The sequence below is a fragment of the Anopheles moucheti genome, chromosome 2, assembly GCF_943734755.1.
Source record: "Anopheles moucheti chromosome 2, idAnoMoucSN_F20_07, whole genome shotgun sequence".
NCBI lineage: Eukaryota > Metazoa > Arthropoda > Insecta > Diptera > Culicidae > Anopheles > Anopheles moucheti.
In genome coordinates this window covers 101,553,975-101,579,834 of record NC_069140.1, presented here as the reverse complement: position 1 = coordinate 101,579,834, position 25,860 = coordinate 101,553,975, and the positions used below count along the sequence as shown (strand labels likewise).

The following is a 25,860-nucleotide window of genomic DNA, read 5'->3' as shown; positions in this document are numbered from 1 at the left end:
ACCTTCCACCGATAATGAATCCTGAGATACAAATAATCATTCTGGACCGATTGAAACGGAAGCAAACACACACAAAAAGCACAAAACACAAAAAAAAAACAAACAGAAACGCACACACACTTGTGGAATATCCTTTTTGTTAATTTTTCTTACGTAGAATTACACACAAAAAAGCACAATTGCATAGAATGTATAGTTCTGCCGTGACTATACTACTGTAATTAAACATGAAAACATACAAAATCAATATAAATGTATAATAAGAAAATGAAAGTCTTTATAAAATGAAAAGTTCATTAAAAAAGAAGCTTTGAAACTAACTAAACACACACATAATAAAGACACGCACGTACAACAACAAAAAAGCCGGCACACAATTACAAAAATATGAAGAGATGCAACCTAATAACTAAAATGCAAACGCACACAAGCACACGCGGTAACACACAGCATTAAAGCAATGTCTAAAATTCACACAACAAAGCTTTTATCGTCCCACACATCCTTAAAACGAATCTCGCCCGCCCGCGCATCCTTGCCATGATAAAGCGAGATCATGGGCAGGACATTAAACATTACGCAAACAAACACCCACACACCCATACACTGGTGGCCACACATTTACAATTTCCCTTTCAGTAGTAGGTGATGAGTAGGGAAATGGTAACAAAAAAAGGATATTCTAGGCTCCCCCAAATAAAGCCTTTTCGCAAATAAATGTGTTGCCTCTGCGTTTGTATATGGGCGCGCGCACATGAAACACTTTGCGTGCTTGGGCGTGTTTGTTTGTGTGCGTAATTGTTTGTATGGGCGTAGCATAGGTGGGGTGGTGGTAGGATTTCGGGTTTGTTGCATGGCAAATGTGTGTTGGTGGAGATGAAAATCAATACTTTAGTATCTGAAATAGTAACATCTCCTCGCTGGTGGTGCTGCCGGCCGCTGCCCGTTGCTGACGAGTGTCTCGTGGGTACGCGATGATGCTGGCTTGGGTCGGTGGATGGGGGACGCACAGACGCCTCCCACACACACGCACGGCGTATTTATATGAGGATGTTTGTGTATGTGTGTGTTCTTGCTAAATCGCAGCCCTTTCTTATCAGTGCGCTTTCGCTTTTCGCGTCACTGATTTATCTTGCTTCATCTCATCTGTTACAGCTTATTCCGGTGTCCTTTTCCTTTGCCGATGCGTGATGATAAGCGAAGACCTCTTCCTTGCTTGAAGAGCGCACGAATAACCGATCTCAAATACCGTTCACTGGGAGATGAAATGATTCCGGTAGAGTTTCTTTTTCACAGCTAATTTATCACAGAACACAGCCTCGATACCCGGGCTGTGCGGAACGCAATTGTTTGCGATAATTCCTATGCCAACATTACACAACACTGCTTTAGCTCTTCCGCCGTTGGTGGGTCGTCGTCGCTTTCACTTTGTGCTTTGCCTTATTTGGAAGCTATTACAAAGCCCGCACGACAATTCATTACTATTTTATGCAAATTAAATACGCCAATACCTTTATGCACGGAAAGTTAACTAATCATTCGACGGTACACACTCTCGCTCTGTCGCTCTCTCATTATAAGTACACACTCTCGCTTGCTCTTTCTATTTTCGTGATCGATATAACTTCTTCAATCAGGATACTAGAGCCCATAAATACCACTACCGGCAGCCAAACGCCATCAGAATACGTCACGGAACAACAAAAAAATCAACCAAAACAGGACACAAAACACGACGGGTTACGGTGACGCTCCAGCGCGTTATCGTAGAATTTAATCGTTACAATTTTCTCTCCACTAGTTTCTACGCAACAAAACGGTCCTTTTTCACGTAGGACTTCCACCCCCCCTGAACGAGGTTAACTACTATCACCACGTAACAGAAAGTCGAATATCGGAAAATTCAACCACGGAAACAGAAAGAAAATCACGCCTGGCTCACACTTTACGATCCTTCGCAAAACGCAAAAACACGCACAAGAACTCGCGCACCGGGTTATTCCTCTGTGTGCTGCAAACGTCACAAAGGGCGATCGAACGAAGCAAAACCCTACCGGAGAGAAGACTCGTTGACACGCGTCTTCACAGACGGACGGCTGCTTTCTGACTTGAGGTTCGCATTCAAGAAGTCTCGCGTGTGCAGGCCACACCGTAGCGCGGAGAACGCTTCGAACGTTGGTGTGCGTACGATACGCTCTGCTCGGAAAGGATCTGATGTGTGTGAGAGAGAAAGAGAGCTGGTACCACCGTGGATGGGCGATGAAAACATCGCGTAAACTACGCAAGGACGAACAAATTTCTCTCGCATACTAATGCAAAATATGCAACGTCATAAGGACGCACGCGGTAGTGTGCGTGTCTTTTGTGTTCAAGAGATGTGTGCGTCAAAGGAACAGATTTACTCTAAAAAAATAAGGTTTTTTATCGTTTTTTTTTTGCACAGACATATGACAACAAAAGGAGACAGGACGAAATGCGTAATACAGGGACAAGATGGTGAGCGAGTGACCAGAAATTGGATGGAAAACAAAAACAGAGAGGAAAGAGGCAGTACAGTAGAGACTTTGGATTTGATTTTGGCTTTCAAAGTGCAGTGATGTAGTCGCTTCAATGCCTTTGAAACATATTACAAGTTTTTATAAAATTTTTAGGAACATTTTCCATTATTCCTACAGCTCTGATATTTGTGAATATTAGTTCTTATTTAATTTTATAAGAAAATATTCAAATATTGGATTACAGAGCACAGTAAAAATGAACTAATACACAATTTGTTTTACAACATTGAAAACTATTGCTCTGAACTACCTCACAATGGAGACCACTGGAGACTTCACTGTAGCAAAACCCCGTAGCACAATCGAGATGAGAGCAATAGTGTAACCGCGAGAGAGATAAATACAAGAGAGCACACGCGTAAATCAACAGGAACGACAGCAGTAGCAGCAGCAGCATCGAACGTTGGTTTTCCAAGACGAGGAAAAAAGGGAGCAAACGCCAGACAAAGAACAAACTCGTGTCTGTGGGAGAAAAAGACGTTCAAAAGATGCGGGAAATGCAAGAAAATGTTCGGAATGAAAGTGTATTGCTCCATGGTTCTTGGTAGTTGTAAGATTCTTCAACACGTCCACGCGAAAACGCGACAACTTCACCAGCAACTGATGAATGAAGGAAGAGTCATTCGTGGAAGGAAAACATATTAATTCAATATCCAACATTAGCAGTGAATTTAACTGTGACTCTGAGGAAAGTTATCAATGGAATTTAGTAAGCGAAAATGCCTTAAACGAAGTCATTCATACAGTCCCAAAAGGGAACTGCCCTGTAATTGTCTTAACACTTTATTCGCAAAAAAAGAATCCATTCCTTCAGCAGGAGGAAAACAAACATCCAACGTCTGACGGGAACTCGTCGAAACGTTCCACTAGAATACACACATTACGCCTCCATTCCGCATATTGCGTAACAACAGGCAGAAGGCATAACAGTGGTAGTAATGGTGTATAGCTGTCGAGAAAATGTGAACCATGCTGCACACGAAACACTTGTTATTATGCATTAGGCGACATTTAGCGAGGCAAAGTGCGGCTAGGCTTAATGGTAGCTTGGTACCATCCATTCCACCGGACATGCACGTTCTCCACGCGGGCGAAGAAAGGAACACACGGTGGCAGCTTTTCTTTTGCGTGCCTTTGCACTTTTCCAATAAGCTTTAAGGGGAGCACCAAGCGCCTGGATTGTTTCTGCCTCTTAGTTGGATTAGTGCCGATCGTGTTATGACCCTTACGGACGGATCATTACACTTGCAAATGAGTCTGTGTCGGAGGCGTGCGGATGGGCCAGGGCTTTGCCGTGTGCTTTTTGTCGACGTAATGGGCGCACAAGTTACACATTTCTGAAGAATTGCTTCCCGTGGGCAGGGCAGGAGTGGCTAAATGCACATTGCACATAGCTGCAATACTTGACGGGAATGTGTCCTGACACGCTACAGATATTGCAGATTGTCGTCAGATTTTTAAATTAACCATCCATCTGTCCTTGTACTGGGGGAAGACATGTTTCGCGATTTTACCCTTTATTCCTCCATAAAACACGTCAGATTCATGCTTGCGAGCTACGTTTCTAAAGTCATCACACAAGACTTTAATGATTGTCAACGGTACGTGTCGGGAGGGAGCAAAAAGTGCCCGTCTGTACAGTGCACGGATGGGGCGACACAAAGGAGACATTACTGTGCCACTGTGATTCTCCACTGCTGTTCTTATCGCAGAACGGTCTCGTGGCTAAAATACCTTGGCAACAATCTTGTGGCAAAAGATAACGAAAATATAGTTCTTGGTTAAAATGCAAAATTATACGACCACTTATGGAGGGAAGAACGGTGAACGTGTAGCGCCGAGTACACGTGACAGCTCCAGACAGAATTACACCAAACGCCACCTATTGGACCATTTACTTCGGTGCAGGTAGCAGAAATGCCGGCGCACAGTAAATGGCATGGGTTAAAGGATGGTTTTGCCATTTTCGTCCCACTATTGGGAGCATTCGTTTCGACTGCTTTACCCTAAGAAGCAAGGAGTATGAATTTCCCTGCAATTTTCCTCACCCAGTATCGGCAGTATCTCTCTGTTGATAGTGAATACACATCAAGCTTGTGGTGAAGGATGAAGGAAATATAAGGGTGCTGCAGTGAATTGCCCTGGAAACGGAGTCTCTTCGACACCCGAAAATGGAGTTTCCCTAATAGAATTCGTACGGCTCAGTACCACCAAATCATACTTCCCTCCGTATGCCGAACATTGAGCCTCCCTTTTACGAATATTATAACAAACCAAACCCAAAAAAAGACTTACACTTAAAGCCATTACCGAGCCGGGCATGCGTTGCAGGGCGCATTTAGGAGTTCTCCCTGCCTGCTCCATGGCTGCATGGGCTCTCCATCATAAACCTTCATGGAAAGTGTGCCGAAAAACATAAAGACATTCTGACTAAAATGACGATTATTGTTGGGCCTAATAAATGGCGCATTAGAAGAGGATGGCGACGGGTAACTCGAAAGGTGGAGCAAATTATGCGAATATATATAAAAGGGAGTCAGTCACTCCATTTCCGCACAGGGATGCTGCTGGGGATGTTCTGAGGTTATTCACCCTGGAACAAAACCGCCCGAGTCGGATTTTTCTTTTGTACCGCATTGTAGCTGTGCACGTAGGCGGCTTCTCCATTCAGGGGTGTACAACAGTTCTAATGAACATTTCCAACATGATCCACCGCAACAAAAAAGCGACACAACATGCACCGTTGTACATAGGAGAGATTCTGTTTGGAATCGCGTATTGTTTTGCAAACGTCTTGTTTCTTTTTGTGAGGAGAAATTCCGTACAGTCTAAGTAAAACGGGTCTTGCTAACCAGCATAAAGCCTGCGCCAAACAAATGGACCATGTCACCGTAGAAAAAGGGGCACCCTTTATAGGTTAAATGTGTAACTTCCTTTCTTGTACATGAATACATTTTTGTCAAATCATGACATTTTTTGTTTGCTTTGCACGAATGAAAAGGTTTGCAATAACTCGTCTCGAAATATTCAAGCCTACGGCCAACGATAATGATCCTGCAGCTTGCCCTGCGCGATTAGTACAAATCATTTATCCCGCCCAAACACAAAAACCTTCTATTTATCTTGGTTGTTGGGGTTGCTTCGCGCTGTCGGTGATTCGTTGTCATCGGCTAGCAGGAAAAAGATATATTTTAAGATGCAAAAAGCCACGGATCAACAAGACCTGGGAAGGAATAACAGTCCTCATGGTGGTTTATCTTCAAATATAAAAAGGAAAGTCTTACCAGATGTAAACACGAGCTAGAAGCAAAGCGTAAAATCAATAGCCAAATCATATCCTTTTGATTCTCTGGCAAACTCTCGCTCTGCCATCCAACGCAAACAACCAATGTCCTCTGTGAAGGCAGCAGAAAAGTCGCTCGTACTAGCACAGCCTGTCCGCGCGTATTATTGATTCGATGAAGTGAAAATACATCAAGCAGTTCGTCCTTTGAGGGAAAATGTCAAAGACCTTTCCCTATTTCACTGTTTTTCGGTGTTCTTTCCGGCAGGAGGGTGTAAAGATGTGGCCTTCTTATGGCTGGAGGCTCTGCTATCGACAGGTCTGCTGCACGACGTCGTCAATACAAGCGCTTTAATTTGTCGTTTTTCGATATGAAAAGTAATAAATAAGGGTGCCATTTCCGTTTGCCTGCCCACAACGCCTATACAGCGATTTTTATGATCTACCCTGCGGGCATGAGGTTGGCCAAAAAGGGCCAAACCACAGGCTGCTGACTTTCTTTAAGATCGAAGAAATCAGAACGATGTGGGCTTCCTTGTGAATGGAGAAAGCAGCTTTCTAATCCATATCCATTGGGGGAAAATATTGGAAGCGACCATTTGTTTACTGAATCCAAGACGAACTTTACTTAGTTTTTGTACACAAAATTCGTGCCCATCTTTCAATGCCTAACGTTCAGCTGCTTCCAGACGATACTTTAGGCCTGCAGCTCCCTGTGCACAGACCAACGCCTATATTTGCCGTTATTTTGCGCATTGGGGGGAAAAGCAAAACGCCCCTTTTTAGAATGGTAGAGATCGGTTTTTCCCATCACCATTAAACGTACATCCCCGGTGGTACAATATGCGAACGAGTCAAACATACGCCCTGACCTTCCCGGCCCAGCGCAGCAGCACAAGAATTGTTTTTATGGTTTAAAGTTATTTTTATGCCGCACCCGGTTCAGAAAGGATTTGATCCGCGACCAGCAACGCAGTGGAGAATGAGTAACAGGAAAAGTTTTCCCCTACTTTTATCGTGGTTGGGGGAGTCGGTTCGATAGAATGTGAAGCTGCCCACTTTTGCTTGCGTCACGCAAAGCGAGAAAAAACAGGGAGGCTACAGTAAAGTGCACAAGCGTAGCATTGGATGGTCTTATCATTAGCTGCCAGCATCCGAAAGGACACGCTGTTGCTACGTGGGAAGCAACGAATCTGGGAGGCTGAAAAGTAAAATTCAATTCCACGTTCTATCGTCACAGATGGATGGTTGGTAGCACTGCTTGACGTGGAAGGTTATTTTGTGCGCTCTTTCTATCTAAGTATGGTTTTGCTGTTAACTATTCCTATGGCAAAATAAACTATTTTTGCTAAAAGAAAACGAACATTTGTTTGCTATAGTATTACACTGTTTGTAAAAGCTGACCTCTATGACGTAAGGGACCATCGGAATGTGAACGGTACGGAAAATTAATGAGAATTCTTGCTTCGGGAAGGGCAACTTCCGTTTGCTTAACTTTTAATTGCGACAGTCATTAAGAGATAAATTTCAGCTGGATCCTTCAGTTCTTTAAGATGTTTTTAAGCAATGCTTCAAGAGGTAACGGCAATTCCACCATGAAGTATAGTAGGTTCAGAAGACCGTCTCGGTTGTTTGTTGCTCCCTTTTGAGGATGCTTAATTTCAAACATAAAAGAGTTTTGATGAAGTAGATTTAACCCACAATGTTCCTTTGTGTATTGAAGTTATCATTATCGTCTCATCCTTTCTGCCGTAGTTGTATGGGTAGTAACGCGGTAAGAGCCATTTCATAGATGCATACCTAAAAAGAAACAAAGAAAATAATGTGTTAAAATTCGTCTTCGCTATTGAAAATACTCTTAATTCAATTAAACGACACAATTTTCTACTCGATTTAACCTCACCACTGTTCGATAAGTTCATTTGTACATCAAAAGTTACGTGTCTTCCACTCATCACACTAGGGTAAGATATTACTGGCACTAATTGCTTCCAAGGTACAGAGTGCACGGGAACTGCATTTCGTACTGTTTGATATTCTCCCTGTGTGGAACGGAAGTACGCATTTGTATGCATTTGTGCACAGTGCGAGTTCGAAATTGGAAATACAAACGAAATGGTCTGTGCATAAGGAATTCTAATATGCTGGAAAGTTCTAGCTTTTCAATGCCGACGAAGGACGACATCCAGCGGAGATCCTGTGCCGAGGCTAATTGCTCTCAGGCGTCATGCACTGTTATACAATTCCCTTCCAGACATTTCAGAAATGTCCAACCGATTTGGCGATAGGGGTAGAACTCAAAGGAGGTCTTCTGCATGCATAAATTGTCGTCCAGCAGATCCAAATATTTGTAGTTTTGCCGCCAGAAGACGGTTGGCGGGACAAGATGAAACACTTGACATTTTCATAACACAATCGTCGCCGGCAAGGGGACAACATGTGCGATTTGCATTTCCACTCTGATCTTAACTAGCGAAACACTTGTCTCACTGTTTGCTTTTTAGGACAATCGCTTTGGGATCAGACTAGACTTTGGGATGCTGCAACGTTTGTGAACGATGTGACGACTTATGTTCAACTACAAACTTCAAAATCATTGATTCTTGTCTGGTTTACGTAACTCGATGCGGGATATTCAGCGAAAAAAAAAATACATCAACGACCTCAAAACCGAGGGCCAAGGGCTGATGTGTTTGAGTCTCTTCCCGTGTACACAAACGATCCGTGAAACATAACGTCGTCAATGGAAGACGGTCGCTGGCACAGCGGGATCGAAAGCTCTGTACGCGATCTGGGTGGTCTTGCTGGAAGCATCCGATTAGCCCGAAAAATCGATGTAGCAGCGCGATGTTAATGATGATGAAGATGACGATGATGCAGACGAAGATTACGGTGGGATCTTTGCGTGTGTATCACGTCGTCGTCGACGCATCCCCGATTATCCTCCCGAGTTTGAATAGCGGTGGACAACCTTTCTCGTCTGTCTGTGGAGATTCGATAGGAATGCGTGTGGTTGGAACTATAATGGCTCGAAACAAGATAATTACCTTCCATTGGGATGGACCTGTACGAAGGACGATTCTTGCTAATTCTACGATTGAATGCGTGCTCCCGAAATTATCTGACGGTGGTGTTTCGGAATCGGACGTCAATATATCAAATTTCCTTCCAATTTATCTGGTATGAACCGAGTCTTCCGTTCCGTTCCTGCTTGGCAGATACATGAGTGTGTGGCTAGACCATTGCCAACAAAACAAGGAGCAAGGCAAATAGGGCATCACAACAATGCTTTATCTCGTCTAGTGGTTTGAAAAGATAATGGAATTTAATGATTCACCGTATTGATGGATGCCTTAAGGGTGTGACGAAAGTGGTAGCATGAGTTTGGAGTAATATTTCACTTACATCAACCTCTTTGCATGATTTATTACTGGAAGGTCAGATAATCTATCCCTTGTGAAAAACCAATAAACATACAAGTACTGGTGGATTTCGTTGCTAAACATTCAATATTCAAATTTATGATGCACATGATAAAGCAGAATTCCTATAGCTAGCCGCGAGATAAACAGTACAGCAAAAACCACTCCCAGGATAGTCTTCGATCCTTTAAGAGTCTTTACACACAGAAAAACATCCTACAATTTCTGCAAGCAAGTGCCTCATCGATGGACCAGACACGACGATCAATTTCTCAGACGTCACATCGTCGCAATATTTTATGTGTGCCGTACTTTATGTTGTTTTCGTTCATTTTTTTATCGGTACTTCCAAATGCATGTCGGCTGCAGCAGCAAACAACAATTAATCATGCCCTTTGGCTAAGGTTTTTAGAGTCGTCACTGGGGCCGGGGGTTGTATCGGCGGATGGAACCCATACGTTTAAAAACAATCTCCGATTGCGCTAGGATGAACAGGATGGAAGAATGATCTCAAACGGCAAATAGCTCCGACCACAAGTGACCATCTAAACCATTTTGGTGTTTGGTAGAGACTTCCTTTTTTTTTGCTTCTTTTACTTCCACTCAAATCACGAATGGGAAGGACGGTAAAGGATTTGTTTCGATCTTTGCATACTAAATTCCTACTTTTCTTATCATGTTCAAGAGGGTGTACTCACTGTTCACTAAACTCAAAGGAAAATTTGCAATTCATATAAGCTTCGGTGATACAGGCATAAAATTGCATTAAGGAACTTTCCAACCGGAAGGAATCAGCCTCAGCTTCCTCCTCGGTGTTGTCCTTCTTATGACGATTCTACTTAAAGAATGCTCAAAAAGAATGCAAAGCAAAAAAGCAATTTGATCTGCTCAATCCCCTACCATTAAAATGTCACCGTATGTCCGGTAAGGGCGGAAGCATTGCATCCTCCGAGAGCATGCGGAGTCTTCTAATGGGCATAAGGGAAACGAAAAACCCGCATTGCAAAGGACATGGAGGACAGAAGTGCACCCGAATAGATGCCGGACGAGTCGTGGAGTAAAGTGTATCGGAAAACATGTGTCCAGCGGGTGGGAATATGTTTCATCGATGAAAAATAAATGAAGGAAAAAAACCTTTGCTAGCCGTGACGACGTTTGAAAAGTCTCTGGGGGAGTGAAGTAGAATGTACAGGACGAAGGAAAAACAATAAAATTTTCTAATTAATTGTATCTGCTTGATTGGGCTCTCGTTGTACTGTGGGAATAGATCCTTTGCTTCGAGCGCTTGTGTGGCCTTTTGGAACAAAATCACAAACTGACGACAGTTAGGACATTGAAGCGCACCTCGATGTATCCTTTTTGGTGTATCCTTTCGGAACATGATGCCGAAGATAAGAAAACCAAAACTCCTCCTCTTGTTTTAGACGATTCGATCTAGTTTACAGTGCAGCCCTGCGGAATGTCCTTTAAAAACCCAAAGGATACACTTTAAGGATGGAAGGGAAGTAGCCTCACGGTAGCCGGCTGGCCGGTTCGATACTTACTACCGGTTGAGTTAGATTGTTCCTCTGGGAAACTATCTCCGTGCTATCATTTTTGCCGGCAAACGACCTTCATAACAGACCCAACGGATCATGGATAAACTCGGAATCACGAACGCGTACCAGCACACTAAGTAGCTGCTTATTCTCCTTTCCCGACCAGTAAAAAAAAAAAAGGAAAAAGGATCACGCATCCAAAATCAAAGGATCCGACCGTAAAATCTTATAAATTATTACGATCGCAATTTATGTGCGTTAGAAAATCTCGTACCCGGACGGTGCTGTTTATCCTTTACGAAACGATCTTAAAAGGACGATCTGGTTATATTTGTACCAACCGGAAAAGAACAGCACTTGGTCGGGTTAATAAAGCGGAACAAGAAAATAGCTTCAGAAAAATACGAAGACGTTACTAGGTTTGGTTGAATGAATCTTAAGCAGGTTGATATATGGAAGGATTTTTATTTTTTTTTCATTATGGGACAGGATAAATGTACTTCATAGCTAATAACGCAAAGTTTATGAAATCTTATCTTCTGCAATAAACTTATTGTCTTCCAAACTTATCAGAAAAAGATTCTTAAGGGGTTTCTTATAAAATATCTGTTGTTGCATGTATATGAAAGATGAAAAATTAAATTAAAAAAAATGTACAAATAAGTTAAATTTCAGTTTCCTCGTTGAATGACATCCTATTCCACACTTTAACTCTCTTCTCTACGTGTACACGGAAATGGTTGGAAGCGATCGGTTTCCTCGAGAGTCAATATTTGCATTCCAATAGACGTCACTGTGCCACGTATCACATCGCCGTCGTGCATTGACATGTGATTCACATCAAAAGGACAACGACATGCGCTGGTGCAAAAAAAAACTATAGGGACGCAATTTTTGTTATTCGATTCAATGCTTTCGACGCAACGCTCACTACGAGTACATGGAAACCAGGAACTTGTACCCGATTTTACACTATTGACAGACATCCATGGAGACAAGTAAAGCGCATCGGGCTACGTCAGGAGACATGTTCCATGCATAGCTATTTATAACCGAAAACAGTCTACATTCACTGTAACCAACAGCAATCTATTCAAGAGAGGGAAAACCCCGCGCAATAAAAAATTAAGAAAAATACTCCCTAAGCAATGGATGGAAAAAATCGATTTGATCAAATATTTGACGAATCCTTACAAAAAGAAATAAGAAAAAGGGCTCCCAAACAAATCCTGACGATGTCCTTTTTTGTCACTATAGCCTTCCTCTTTCATGCTTGTTTAAGGGCCAGTTTTTTCCAAGGGGCTTCACCTCCTCTAAGCGAAACGGAATTGAAAGGCATGAAGCAAACTTTCGTTCACCTTCATCCTATCTGCAACTATAGATGCCTAGCACATCAAATCGGGCATAAAAATGCATTCGCCAGTCAGGGTCTCTTTCCTCGATACCTTTCCTGAAATTCTTCCTCGAAAAAAAATCACCAATAATAGGCACTCTGCATCCTTTTGAGGTGCTATGGAAGGTTGGGTGTATCGGGAGTAGCTCCGGAGAAAATTGTCGAATTTTTCTCTGCATTGATGCTTTTTTTACGGGTATAACATATTTCTACCTACGGCCATTACCTGTAGCTAGATGGATGGAGAAATTTTCTGCTTCTATGTGCAAAAGGTATCCATTGAAAATTGATTCAATTATGGGACATGAAGCTTGGCAGCTCATCAACCGTTCCCTTTTCTGTTGTATTTTGTTAAAAGCTTACGAAGCTTGAGGCTTAGAGATTAGTTTTAAGATTTGAGTTCTTTTTTGTACTTGTTTAAGAAAAATAGGAAAAAAGGATCGAAAGACTTTGACGAAGTAAAATGAATCAGCAAAATAAGCCACAGTTTTCGTTTTATCTTCAAAGAAATGCGAATGCAGTTGAATGGAACAATATGTAGAAAATGTATGTTTAGTCGTAGAATTCATGCAAAACACCGCTCCAAGACATCTAGTTCCCATAAAAAGTAAATTAAAACCATGCTAATTGATTATTGTATAAGCACAAACCACCCAATCGTGCTGTAGCAGGTAGCATCCAATATGTTCGATATCTGACATTAATTTTACATCCAAATTGAATAGGCGAATAGCTACCGTAAATATGCGGTGGAAAATAACCACGGAACGAAAAAGAGAACTTAGACATCCAATTATTTCCCGGTTACACGCACACGACATGCTTATTAGATGGTGCCCATGACACTTGATTCGTTCCTGCCCGTAAGCTATATTTAACTGTTGATAGTGACTTGCAGGAGGTGTATAGTTTATACGATTTTCTCCGATTTGGAGATTCTCAAATATCAAACGCGTTTGCCGCTGCCATAAAGATGCCGATCAACTGTTTTCTCACAAGTGAAAATTTGTTTGATCATGACTCGTGCGTTCTCGTGCATCAATATTTAAACAGGACAAGAGTGAACAAGCAACACGTGGCAGGAGCGTCTGGCGAAGGTGGCGGCACTGCCAGAGGACGGCTTCAAATCGCATACCAACATTGACATTTTTCAAAACGTGTATTGCACTGCACGCACTGCTCTTCACAAGATACTTGCTGTGAGTGCTGGCTGTCACCAGAAGGAGAAGTATTTTGTGAAACTTCAGTTCAAAGGAATCAAAACAAGCGTTAATCCGAATGCTGGAGGACGGCGTAAAGAACCGTATCTCGTTGCAGATCGATGCCTTCGGGGACAGACGATACGGACGAACGATTCTGGTAGACGAAGGAAAGCCTTCCGAGAGAAGAACTCGACACAGCAAAAGGAAAAAATCGGTAGCAGCTGCCGTTGGGATCATCTGTTGCTTTGCACGTTCATTACTTTACATTCACCCGTAGGCGAAGCTTTACAGCAAAGCGATCTGCTGTGGGTTTTTGAGTGCGTGTGGGTTTGGGTTTTTTTGTTAATGTTGTGTTCGTATGTTTAGTTCTTTTTTGAAAGCAAAAACCTTGCGTTACTCAAAGAGAAGTTTAAAAAACTCACGAAAAGAGTTTGTTGAATATGGTTTACTTGGCGAGATTAGAGAATAATCTTTTAAAAAAAGGAGCAAGAAGAATTACTACCATATGTCACAATCTAGTAAGGTCTATAACGTGCACAGATCAACGCATTAATTTTGCTTTAGTTTAGTTTGCAAAGTTAATCATATGTCTACCTAATACATGTTTAAAGTTTATAAACTATCTCAATAACTGTTTTGAATTTGTTTTAAAGATCCCATAATGATGGTTGAATACTTCTTTTATAAAAAGTTTGAACTCTGTATACAAACTATACATTATATTTTTTGTATTTGTTCCCGTGTGACAGACTATTCCTAAAAAATTGTTCACTAACGGGATTGATACTGATTCATCCAAACATATATTTTGAACGGAAAAAACATAACAGCATAAATCGGGGAATATAAGATACATAAACAGCTTCATTCATGCATAACCGTAAAGCTACTTTCAATGATACCCGATTTCCTTACATTCTTTTAAATTTCGTTTCTATAGCAAAAAAAAAAACGAAACAACTCAACACAGAGAAATCTACAAGCAAACAAATGTAGAGCTTATGCAAAAAGCGGCTTTTGCCACCGTATACAACTAACAGTCAGGTTCATCCTGCCGGATTACTATTCACCATTCGAAGTCGGCAAAGCTGCCGAGAATGTGTGAAGAGAGGCGAAATCTGGCTCGAGTTGATGCATACAGTTACTCAACAGGATGTAGCATCATCTTCCTCACAATCCATTTCTGATGATGGATTGTATTGTCAAGGATTTGGAAGCTGTAAGTTTGCATCGGTTTAACATGTTTTACACATTGATCCATCAAATGCAATCCCTTTATTGTCGTAGGAAAACTCACACCAAAAAACGCAACAACAACACAGAAAGAGAGTTTATGCTATTTTCAACTCCATTAAAAATCAAAATAAGAAAAAAATGTACATCCACCACTTCACAGCCAACAGAACGAACCATCAACCATGCGATCTGATTACAGTTGATGCACGCGTTTGTGATGCTTTCCCGAAGAAAATGTGCACCTGCTTCGCCGATGGAAGACTTTACTCGAAATCTCCGCAATCAAAAGTCCACCAAAACCTGAACCGGCTTTTGATGCTGGAGCACCTGCTGGAGTTGCTGCCGCCTGAAAGCTCAATTCAAAATGCAATCTCGCATGCCGTGTGTAGCAAGAAAAAAGGGCGCGCGCGAAAAAAGGAGCACAAAAACATAACCTGGCTTCAAAAGTAAACTTTGGCTCCCATTTGGATGGTGGCTGCTGCTCAGAGGGGATCTCTTTTCAAACGCAGCAGCCATAAATGGCGCATGTCGAGTGCATTGTTGTGGAAGTAAAAACGATAAGAAAGTCCCACAAAGTGTATGGAAGTTTTATTTTAAAAAACGGCCCAAAATGGTACAAAATAAGCGAAACGCAGGTTGCACCGTTCGATATCGTTGATTATGCTGTCCGTAATAACCTCCCACAGGAGAAGCCTGCGAAAGAAATGCATCGCCAAACGCAATTTGTTGTTCATATTTCATGCATTTAAAAACAACGACGGTCGTGCAACACCTGGCCACACATTCGTGAACGCAGCGGGAAAGAAATCAAAAGTAAAGTTACCCCACAGAGCAAAAAAGGCTACCACGGGTTGGGTAGGAGTGCATTAAAAACCTTCTCCCCACTTTTCTGCTTCCAAAATAATAATTATGTAAGCGATCGTCGTGTCGCTTTTGGGCATCGCTTCGATCGACAGCAGCGAAAAAAGGACACGGCCCAGACAGGCAGATGTTTCACGACTCGTTTTGGAACATGTTTGGCTTTCCCCATTTCTCGCGATGCGTCACCTGAAGCGTTTGACCAAACGAAAGCTGTGACTTCTTGTAAGCTTTGTTTATCCTTTTTTTCATTTTAGCAGCGAAACTCCCCTAATTTGTACCACTTTGCTTTGGGGCTGCACTGCTCAAGGTGTACCATGTTTTCAACTTAAAAGACAAACATCTCTGCTGGCAACATAATCCGATTCCAGTCACGATTATCTCGAAAGGATTTTTGGGGACCAACCGACCGGTGCAGGCTATTCCACATGTTTAAAGTGACGCCAGGTGACGGACGATCTTGTCGAGTTTATGGCTTCCTTTCGTAACCAAACCAGTGTTGATACCGTGCTCATGCTATACAGAACCTATAAGTAGGATTCTCTAGCAACAAAATTTGAGACGAATATTTTGTTTCGAACATACCCTCTGGTACAGTCCACTTCATTTACATCGAATGATGTCCTGGAGAGTTTGGAGATGTGGCGTATTTTGAAGAAGTTATGCAAATTATCTCACTTTTTAACATTGGTAACCTAAAATCGCCCATCTGGTGTGACACCAGATTAAATTTCATAACTTTTGGTTGTAGATGAAACAAAAACTTTAATTGTGGAATATTTACGAGGAAAGGCAATGATCGGGAGCCAGTGACCCAAAAATTGTAAAGGCGAAAAGTGATAATTGATCCATTAAGTATTATTGGACACTTTTGTAAGTATAAATTGAATGTCCCCGATGTCCCTTTTGGGTATGAAACGATATTCAACACTTTATAATTTTAGCAATAAACATAGCAAAAAAATAAATATGGATATTTCTCATTTCAAACACTATTTAGCCCACTGCGAATATAATAAATCAAGCGCACAACATGACAGTTGCCTTTATTTTAGGTCCATTATCTTCGCAGCCAAAAAAGGTGACATTTTAAAAGCTTCCCGCCATTTTCAGCCTCATTTGCATATAACCTACCGACAGTGACCGACATAAATAATTCGTAGGCTGTCTGGCGTACTGCCTCCAACCTCGCATCAAATCTACCAGCAATTTGGAGCTGTGACTAATTGATCACAAACTATTAACACGCGATGCGGCATCGTTGCACACTAAATAAAACTAACTCTAGCCGGATTTCCGGTGGACTACTGACGTTTAAATCAGCGCCAACAGCTTCTGTACCACTGATGGGCGGTGCGGAAACATCGATGCGGTGTATCAAATGTGTCCCCATTGTAGTGATTCCGGTGGTGATGCTGTGCCGTTAAATGAATTCTATTCTGAACATTCCGTTCCCAAAACGTGAAGCTGAACGACGTGATGACGGCGCGATATTTAGATGATTTTTCCAGAGTGTCTTTAACAGCGGGTTTTATTAAAAACAGCTGCCATCTGCTGTTTTGGAACCGCGCCTAAGGATGGCGTCAAAAACGATTTAGTTTTTTTATTTTAATTGCATCTCACACGCATCAAGCTGAGCAATCAACTGTTCGATCGGGTAGGATGGACAAAAAATGCCAAATAAACGAGATATAATCGATCAAAAGTACACCAAGTTCGATTGAGTGTGGGTGCTCGGGAAGCATTTGAAATAGACAGAATACGAATGTGTGGCTGAAAACGAGGAAGGAAAACGGCAGCTGCCACTTTCGTCCAGAGAGACTGAAAGATTCGAAAAGAAAACCAAAAGCTTCGACTCGCGATATTCGGCTCGAACGAATACAGAACAAAGAGTAGTGTAAAGAATATTACTTACTTATTCAGGATAAACCTGTCAAGCAATGCGGGCGAGAAAACCCAATGGGCTGGACGACCTTTTGGACTGATCCACACTGCTCTTGTCCTTCCACAGATGCACTGAGCTGGTGCAAGTCAGAGAAAGAACAGCAATAAAACAGCATCTAAACAGTGCCGGAACGGAAAGGCAAAAAATAACATCCACCCTTCGATAGAAGAATTCCTCCACATGCGGTCTAGAAACCGAAGAACGGAGCTGTTAGGCACACTTTTTCGGAAGATGAATCGTAAAGCAAAATAACAAAAATGGTGCCAGGTGCCAGGATGGACAGTTTATGGTCCTTTTTTAACAACTTTTCACCTACATGCAACCAGTTTGATGGTTTGCTGGAAATTCCGTTGAAAAACTGGGTTGAGATTTATATTTAAGTGTATAGTGACTTATATTTCCAAATCAATAAACAGCTCTAACTATAATTAGAACCTCTTGCTAATTTATAACTAACCGCGTTTCCTAAGCTAACGTCATCAATTGACACCAAACATAGCACGCCTCTTTGCTTTAGACACGCACAGCCCCACAGCAAAACATTCTCGATAAATTATGCAAATGACGTATTAGGAAGTTGACGAAACGGCAAAATTGACAGTTCGCGACCGATTTACCATGTGTCACACGTCTTCAAACTGCACGCTGCCGGCAGGTTCGAACATTCATTGCCATTTCCATCCCAATTGCATTGGGATGAGGCGCAAGACGCACTGGGTAAAACAACCAGTCCCGGTCAAAGAGAGCAAAACATTGCAAATTATGTTTAATGACGTCCAATCACCAGCGATGATGGGAATGATGCCTGTACGGCCTGGACGAGTCCTGCTTGACGGAGCGGATGTTGAGCAGCAGGTGAGCAGCAACACTTTTCTAACGATCACCTTACGCAGAGTGGTGGATACACATTAATCGATGCAACTGATCTTTTTCGTTACTGGACACGGGACAGGTGTGCTAAAGTGGTGAATGAACAGTGCAACCTTCTTAATGAGGAACGTAGTCTGCTGATCAATTGTGCCGGTGGTCACTCCCCAAACGAAGAACCAAAATTTATTTAATTAGTTTTACAACAGAAGCATTTGGCATTTGAAACAATATTAAGCATGAAGATCGGCCATGCCTCGGATGGTTGTGTATTGGTAGTAGGGTCGGTCTTCACCCGACAGGACCGGCTCAAAATCCCATCCGGACCAATCCTCCTTAGCAAGGATTGATTATTCGACTAAGTGGTAAAAATAAACCTAATAAGCCAGAAACAGCACACAGGACTTAATAGGTCGTTACGCCAAGACGAGAAAAGGAGGCCTCAACATAAATATTGTAAAACGTACAATTACTTAAAAAATACTAACATGTATTGCAAACATTGTAAACTTAAAAATACTTTAAATTTACTTAAAAAATCTTCACATCACTATTTAAAAATGTATTCATCCCAAGCTTAATGCCAACGATTTACACAGCAATAGCACAAATATTTTCTTCCCTCATGCGCTAGTAGCGCCATCTATACAGTGACGGTATCAAGCTGAACATGTCGCTTGAGCTTTCACGGTGTGAAAGCTTTCAGCACTGACAGAAGAGAACCGATTGGAAGCTTTTTGAAATTTTTACTTTTGTTGCGATGCATTTTCTTGTATTTTGCAGTAATTATTTTGGGTTTATGTTTAATATTTTTGTTTAATACCCCTAAGAACATGACGAAGTATTATAAATTAAAAGATTGTTATGATTCGTGTGCCACACTTGCTGTTTTATCCTAAAGACAAAAGTTTAATTGGTTTAAATCTTGCCGGGTCTGTACCTTTCAGAGACACGATTGAATTTTTAGCAAGAGTTAAGTCATGTCACAGATAGCCAACAGCAAGGCTACGCAGGTCAAGACTGACAACGATTGCAGAACGCGAAAACAAGAAGAAATTGTACCTCTTTTCAGTTGTCACCCGACCCGGTCTATCTTTCACGATCGAAGGTAAACCGGAACGAGGTTTATGGCAAAAGCAAGACGAACGCAAAAAAATATGCATTCGATTAAGAAAGACGGGGTCTTAATCGTGGATTCAGAGAGAAAAAAATCCGAGAAGAAATCACAAAAGCGCGAAGACACAATTCGGTGTCAGTAGTGAGCTTTACTGCTGTACAGCGAACGGATTGTTTCGTAACCACCACACACACGTACAGCATACAATAGCGCACGCTGCAGCGGTGCATCAAACACGTCATGCAAATGAGAAGAGGCGATGATGTCCGGCGTCAATAAGACAAGAAAACAAGGCCAGATAAAAGCAGAAACCGACGGAAAAAGCACACGGGCATGGAGGCTTGAATTGTGTTTTCCTTTCCACCTTCGTTTCGATGATATCATAAATGGCACACTTATGCTTGCAGCCTTCCTCGTTGCTACGAGGGGTGCAACGTTTTGCTGGCCATTTAACCATTCCGCTGACAAGAGCTCGAACCATCTTGACTAGGATTGGCCGAAGGTGCGGGGCAAGATAAAATTGGTTTCGTTGTGATGCTACAGGGATGGTCAGACGATGGAAAATTGCCGATGAAGAAAGATGCAGAAATATGCACAAGTGTAAGCCGACTGGTCGGCAACCATACATTTAATGTGTGCTATCATTTGCATACCATGCTTCGTGGGCGAAGAAAACTAACGGAAAAGCGAGAGAAGCAGGCACCTTTCCAGTGAATCGGAAAATTACTCTCACTTGGAAAATGTTTCCTCCTGCTCGGCTGGTTGACCGAAGCGTTTAGTTGCGTAAGTTGCTTTGAACAATCAATGTTTCTCACTCGGGGGCGAGTGTGCGTTGCATCATTGCGTTGGATAAAGAAGGGAGCAAAAACAAAACATAATGGTAAGTATTTGGGGCACTTTTTTTCGCAATACAATGCTATCGGTGCGATAAAATGGTGGCGCTTAGATGTTAGATAAGGCTAGTTGCAGTTGGGAAAAGTGTGCGTGTACTTTCAATGTGGTTCAGCATGGAGTAGTAATAAGAATACTGTTTCGAATTTGAAAGAAACCCTTTGCTTAAACTCAAATTGAATAATATTTTCTAATCACCTTTGTTTATAGAATTCCAATTTGTCGATTACATAAAAACACATTATTATCGGATTCAAAACAAATCCCTCATTAAAATCACTTCGTTTAACACACAGACACATCGTTGCCAGATAATCGTCTTCCAATACATCCGCCAATAATGTTCGTGCAAGTGTTTCCACGTTTATGCTGCTTCCATGATGAGAAAATCGAATATCATCATATTAAAATCGATCGATAAATGTTTGATTGCCATTAAACCACCACCGAAAGTGAGTAGTTCGTCCGGGTGCTTTAGGACTACCCGCGTTCGATTACCATCTCCCTCCAAAAACTCTTGCTTTGAATGTGGCTGCATAACGATTCGAGCATCATCGAACGGGGAGAGGGAGCAAAAATAAACATTCGAATGGATCATTAAAACTAAGCGCAGGATTCGACTTCCGCAGGTCCATTGCAAATCCGCTAATCAACGATCGGACCCCGTGGTATGAGGAACCTTCAGATTTTCTGACGGGAAACGAAACGAATGTACCACGGTGCTTCTCGCCAAAATTCACCCAAATGTGGTGGGGGTAGCCACCCATCGCACCGGTAAGTAAAATCAATCACGGCTAATTGGTCTTCCTTCGTTGCGTTTACCCTCCATCGATCGGTGCAACCGTGAGGCACATCATTTCTGACCTTAATTTTGGCACATAGCGTGCGCTTCTCTTCTGCACTTGCTACTATCTTTTTTTTCCTAAAGGTTCAAGCTCAACGGTGAACGATCGAATATAACCTTCCTTCGTGACCTCTGTCTGCATTAACGAACCTCAGCATTTTTTTATTTAGATTCCATTATGACGGCAATGTCGTATTTTCGAACCTCAGCATATTTTGAAATAGAAAAAAGCAGCTGAACAAAACCAGTGCGAATGAAAAATCCGACGCTTTTCACGTGAAAATAATTCGTGAGGTGCATGACGGTATGGAAAACGACGTGACGGTGTGTTTCAGTCGGGCAGTAGGTTTATTTCCATTGGGCCGAACCGAAGATCCCCGATCACTCACATTTATAAAGGTTCCTCGCTTAGTGGCCGTTGAAGTCGTGTGTTGTCTAAAAGTTTGGCGCAACCGGTCGCACACGTAAACAAGTTTACAGGGGGTTTGTTTTCTACTATAGTCAAATCTTTCGTGTTTAACTCACTTTCTTTCACTACACGGGGGATCGTGAATTTTTACCCTCGGATGGGCGGTCTTTTTGAGCCATCCTCCATAGGGCGCACATGCGAACGGGAAGCATGTAGTTGTAGATAAAGAAAAAATCAATTTATACGCCAAGAGCAAGCACGGGGTATACGAAAATGAGCAAAAGTTTAAACTGAATCCATTAGAAGCATAGCAAAAACATGATTCAAGAGTGGAAAAGAAAACACAACACACTGCACGCGGGGAGGAAGGTCTGCTGTTGATCCGCTTGTCGGCTCCGGCTCATCGAGCACAAGCAGACCCACACACACACACATACATGCCAAAAGGGGGAGAGTTTTCGTTTTCAACATAATTCTGTGTTCAAATGCTCATCCACTTCGGATGTTTTTTTTTTAATTTTACTTCCACCTGCAGTTTGAATTTTGGTTTCGCTTTCGACATTACTTACAGTTGCCGCAAAATTCATTTTAAAAACGGATGGAAAAAAAAGAAAACAAACGACGAACCTATTTATTCTCCACAGCGGATGAATGTAGGAAAATTGTTGCGATTTTCTACTTTTTTCAATACGTACACCATTTTTTGGGTGGGTTTCCTTCGATTAATCGTGAACCAGACGCAGGAAGACGATCACAGGCGTGTATAAACAACTTTTGGACGAGAGGGAAGAGAAAAAAACGATGCCACACCTTCCGTTTCGGCATTTTATTAGTATGCACCCTGTTTCTTCTCCGACTCATTTCGATCACTTTCGGTTAAAGCGCATTCCATCTCAGTGGGATCCCCGACAGGGGGGGAAACTATCCCATTTTCGTAGCTGATCGAAAGTGAAATTTCAGCAAAATATGTCTCGGGAAGTTGGCCAGAGTTTAGCCCCCCTTTGGGAAATATAATTCAAACTCCTCCCATAGGAAAATAGCAAAACGTTTAATCGTTTATGCGGGTTTTGCTTTAAACGATAACGGTTTTTGACCTCACGCGTGTGCAGTAGGGCAAAATTTGAATGTCAAATTCAGCATGAAACGGGTTGACGGGTTAAAAAATTTGTTAAAAAATTTGACGGGTTAAACATTTTTGCCTAAAATTACCATTTATCATTGGTTTGTTAATGGAAATATTATGGCTGTTGAGTGGAAACGATTAGCGGCACCGTGTATGTCCGTTATTTTTCATGCTCTAGAAAAGGGAAAGTCTTTCTTTCCCGCCCATGTTCTCCTTTGTTTTTTTTTTCTCCCGGCTATAATATACAGAGAAAGAGACAAGAATTTAGTCAACCATTCTGTCAAGCCAGCAGGGTATACTGCTTCAGGAAAGGGTGATGATTTTTCCTACAACAATTATCACCTGAAGAAGCGCTTTTAACAATAATTTTTCGCACCACTAGCATAACCTTCAAAGCACTAGCATTTCACTCCGCTTAAAGACGGAAGAGGCGACCAAAAGGCGGGAAAAGAAAGAGCGATTTAGGCCAAGCATACAATTAGCACTACTCCTCTCGGGCAGACCGTGGCTTTGTGCGAGCGCGCTTCATTATCACACACAGTCGCAACCGCTGACAGATCACTTCACGCTGTTGATCTTCATCATTTCAGCCGTGTGAATTATCGCTACCGGTTCCGTCTTGGTTGGTGCTTGGATGGATTGAACAAATTCCCAAACCTGTGTAGTCGTGCATTAAAAAGCAACAGAACTTCATCGTCACGATCGTGACGATAATGTTCGCCGGTAGGAGAAGGCAGACAGGCGCACGGAGGTATGCAAATGAAGGCATTACCATCATTCGGAGGCCGCATTTCCGAAGAATGCCATTTGCACATCGACACCAAATTAGTGGTTAAGCGACGAAGCACTGCCTGAGATCCTCTGTAGCACCGTAATCACGTTACGGTTTCTTATAATATCCGGCATACTCAACATCAGTTTCATCCTTTGAATGGTTTGAAATAAATATCTAGCACTACCGTCCCGTGCCGGGTATGTTGGTCAAGCAGATGGAGAAATGAAGGATTGTGTAGATGCACCTGCACCGATTAGACGCTTGGCGGTGGTGAAATGCAAACGTCATCATGGTTACGTTTCGCGTGGATAATAAAGCAGCGGTAAACCTTCACACGTGCCTCGCAGAGTAGCAAATATCTGTCCAATTAAATGTAAACGTTGCTGCACGATGGAATGTATTGCATTCACCGAGAAGAAACTGTAAGATATATCGGTAAGATCTTTTACGATAGCTCCTTAAGCCTTCAACGAAGTGCAATAGTAATTGCTTTTAACACATTCTTTGAAAGATGAGACTACTGAAAGTAATTTCTCTTATAGATAAGCGTATGTATCCTACAATTAAACAAGTAATAGTCCTTTTTAGCTAGATCTAAGATATGTTAAGTGTGGCAAGGCAATTCCCAGAAGAATACATACTTCAAAACGAAGAAGGTTTTAAAAGAATGTAGAACCAAAGGATCACTGGTAGAATAGTGCCATACATAATCACTGGAAATAACAACTAGCAGCCCAGTGGTCCGTCGTCTAAATATGGCTAAAAATTTGGAATATCGTCTTTGGAACGGAAGAGGCTCAAACGTGGAAAATCGGAACAGGGAAATCACGCACTGCATGAACTCATTACCATGCTTGCGGTTACCATCGTCGATGAAGCTGGCTTTGTTGCGGTTGTCTCAAACGCTTGTCCGTTTTCAGCCCGTCTCGTATCGAGTGTCTCGACATGGTAAGTTACATTCGCCACAATTCTCATTGCTGCGGTTGGAACGTGTATACGCTTGACTTATGTCGACACGTTCTCATTGTGAATCTTCATCATCTTTCGCAGCGCGAGCGGATTTTGCCTTTTTTTCTTCTTCAAGGTAAATAATCAAGCAAGCAAAACCCTACCTCGATAGTGTACAAACACAAGACGCGATGAGTCACGCGAACAGTCAATATGTGAGTGTTGCGTCTCGTGTGCAGCTGGTTAAACGGGCTAAGCGCTTTTCGTAGCGTCCGAGGAAGTGACTATCGTTTCTTAATGGATTGTGACGCGAAACACTATCGTCGTTCCATTTTGGAAATTGTCGTTGCACGGAGGACGCCCTTGTCCTTTTAAAGGCGTCGATTTAATTGAATTCGCCACAGCAATCTTCTGCTGTGGTGATTTTTCCAAGCTAATTTGCTGGTTGTCGTTTATGTTTTCGAATGGAAGATGATGTAAAGCGAACCATGCAACATTTGCGTAATTTAAGAGCTCTACCTGAGGGACGACTAATTTAGAATGACGTTAAACTTGACCTCTGCATAGTAACCTGTTGCTGGTAACAGCTAAGACACAAACAGCACTACAGGCTAATTAAGGTTTCTAAAATAAATCCATTAACTGGCCACAATAAAAAAATGGTGTAAGGAATTTTGGCATCGTATGGAAAGTGAATGGTTTAAGAAACATATGGCAGAATACTTTTTTTGTACTCTTTACGTGCTTTTTCATTTAAAATTGGATGTACTTGTCCTTTTCGTTTTGAGTAGATATTCTCGAACAGTTGGTTCCTTCCAGCTTCAAACATAAATAATTAAGAAGGTGAAGTGCATATACGCAGAGTCGAAAGGGACACCTGGGCATTGCAACTTGATGTCCTTCCAGTGCCATTTAAAATTGCGGACTGTTGAATGCTTTATCACCATGCCCTTCGTTCCAGTACTTAATTCCAGCAATAGCTATCAAGGTTATTACTGGGTAGCTGTTGGGACACACATGCCATGAACTTCGTACACTGTGCATTCTCTGCCGCCAGGCTCTTTCACACCTTTCACAACCAGAATTCAATCAGACGCTTGAGATGCTCGCGATTTTACCTACTTCTTTCTCTGATAACCAACGTATCCCCCGTTGGGTGGAAAGGTGGTGGAAACTGTTGATAAAAGGCGTGAATGTCAATGTCACGTTCGGGTTCATTACGGCAACACATGAGCGAGAGTCTATTTGTACATATCGATTGGTTTGACATGATAATTTTCACGTTTCTTAAGCAAACTATACCAGGTAGCGAGAGGTCTCTCTTTCAGAGCCAGACTGAGTTAACATACCCACGATATGTGGACTAATATATCTTATTAACAAGGAACACAAGCCAAGCCACTCAATGGTTAAACGTTGCACGTTCCTTGGTAATATCTCCTAGCACTGTA

At 42.0% G+C, this 25,860-nt stretch overlaps 1 protein-coding gene across 3 annotated transcripts in view; it reads right to left on the bottom strand.

The window, feature by feature from the left end:
* Positions 1–25,860, bottom strand: part of LOC128298019 (IQ motif and SEC7 domain-containing protein 1) — a 147,205-nt gene that overhangs the window by 26,723 nt on the left and 94,622 nt on the right. Inside the window, exon 1 of one of the 3 annotated variants that reach the window (XM_053033749.1) lies at positions 891–1,159. The exons of the other annotated variants lie outside the window; for them this stretch is intronic. Coding sequence (XP_052889709.1) covers positions 891–913 — 23 coding nt within the window. The 5' untranslated portion in view covers positions 914–1,159. Of the gene's footprint in view, positions 1–890; positions 1,160–25,860 lie in introns of those variants that run through there. 3 annotated transcript variants of the gene reach the window in all.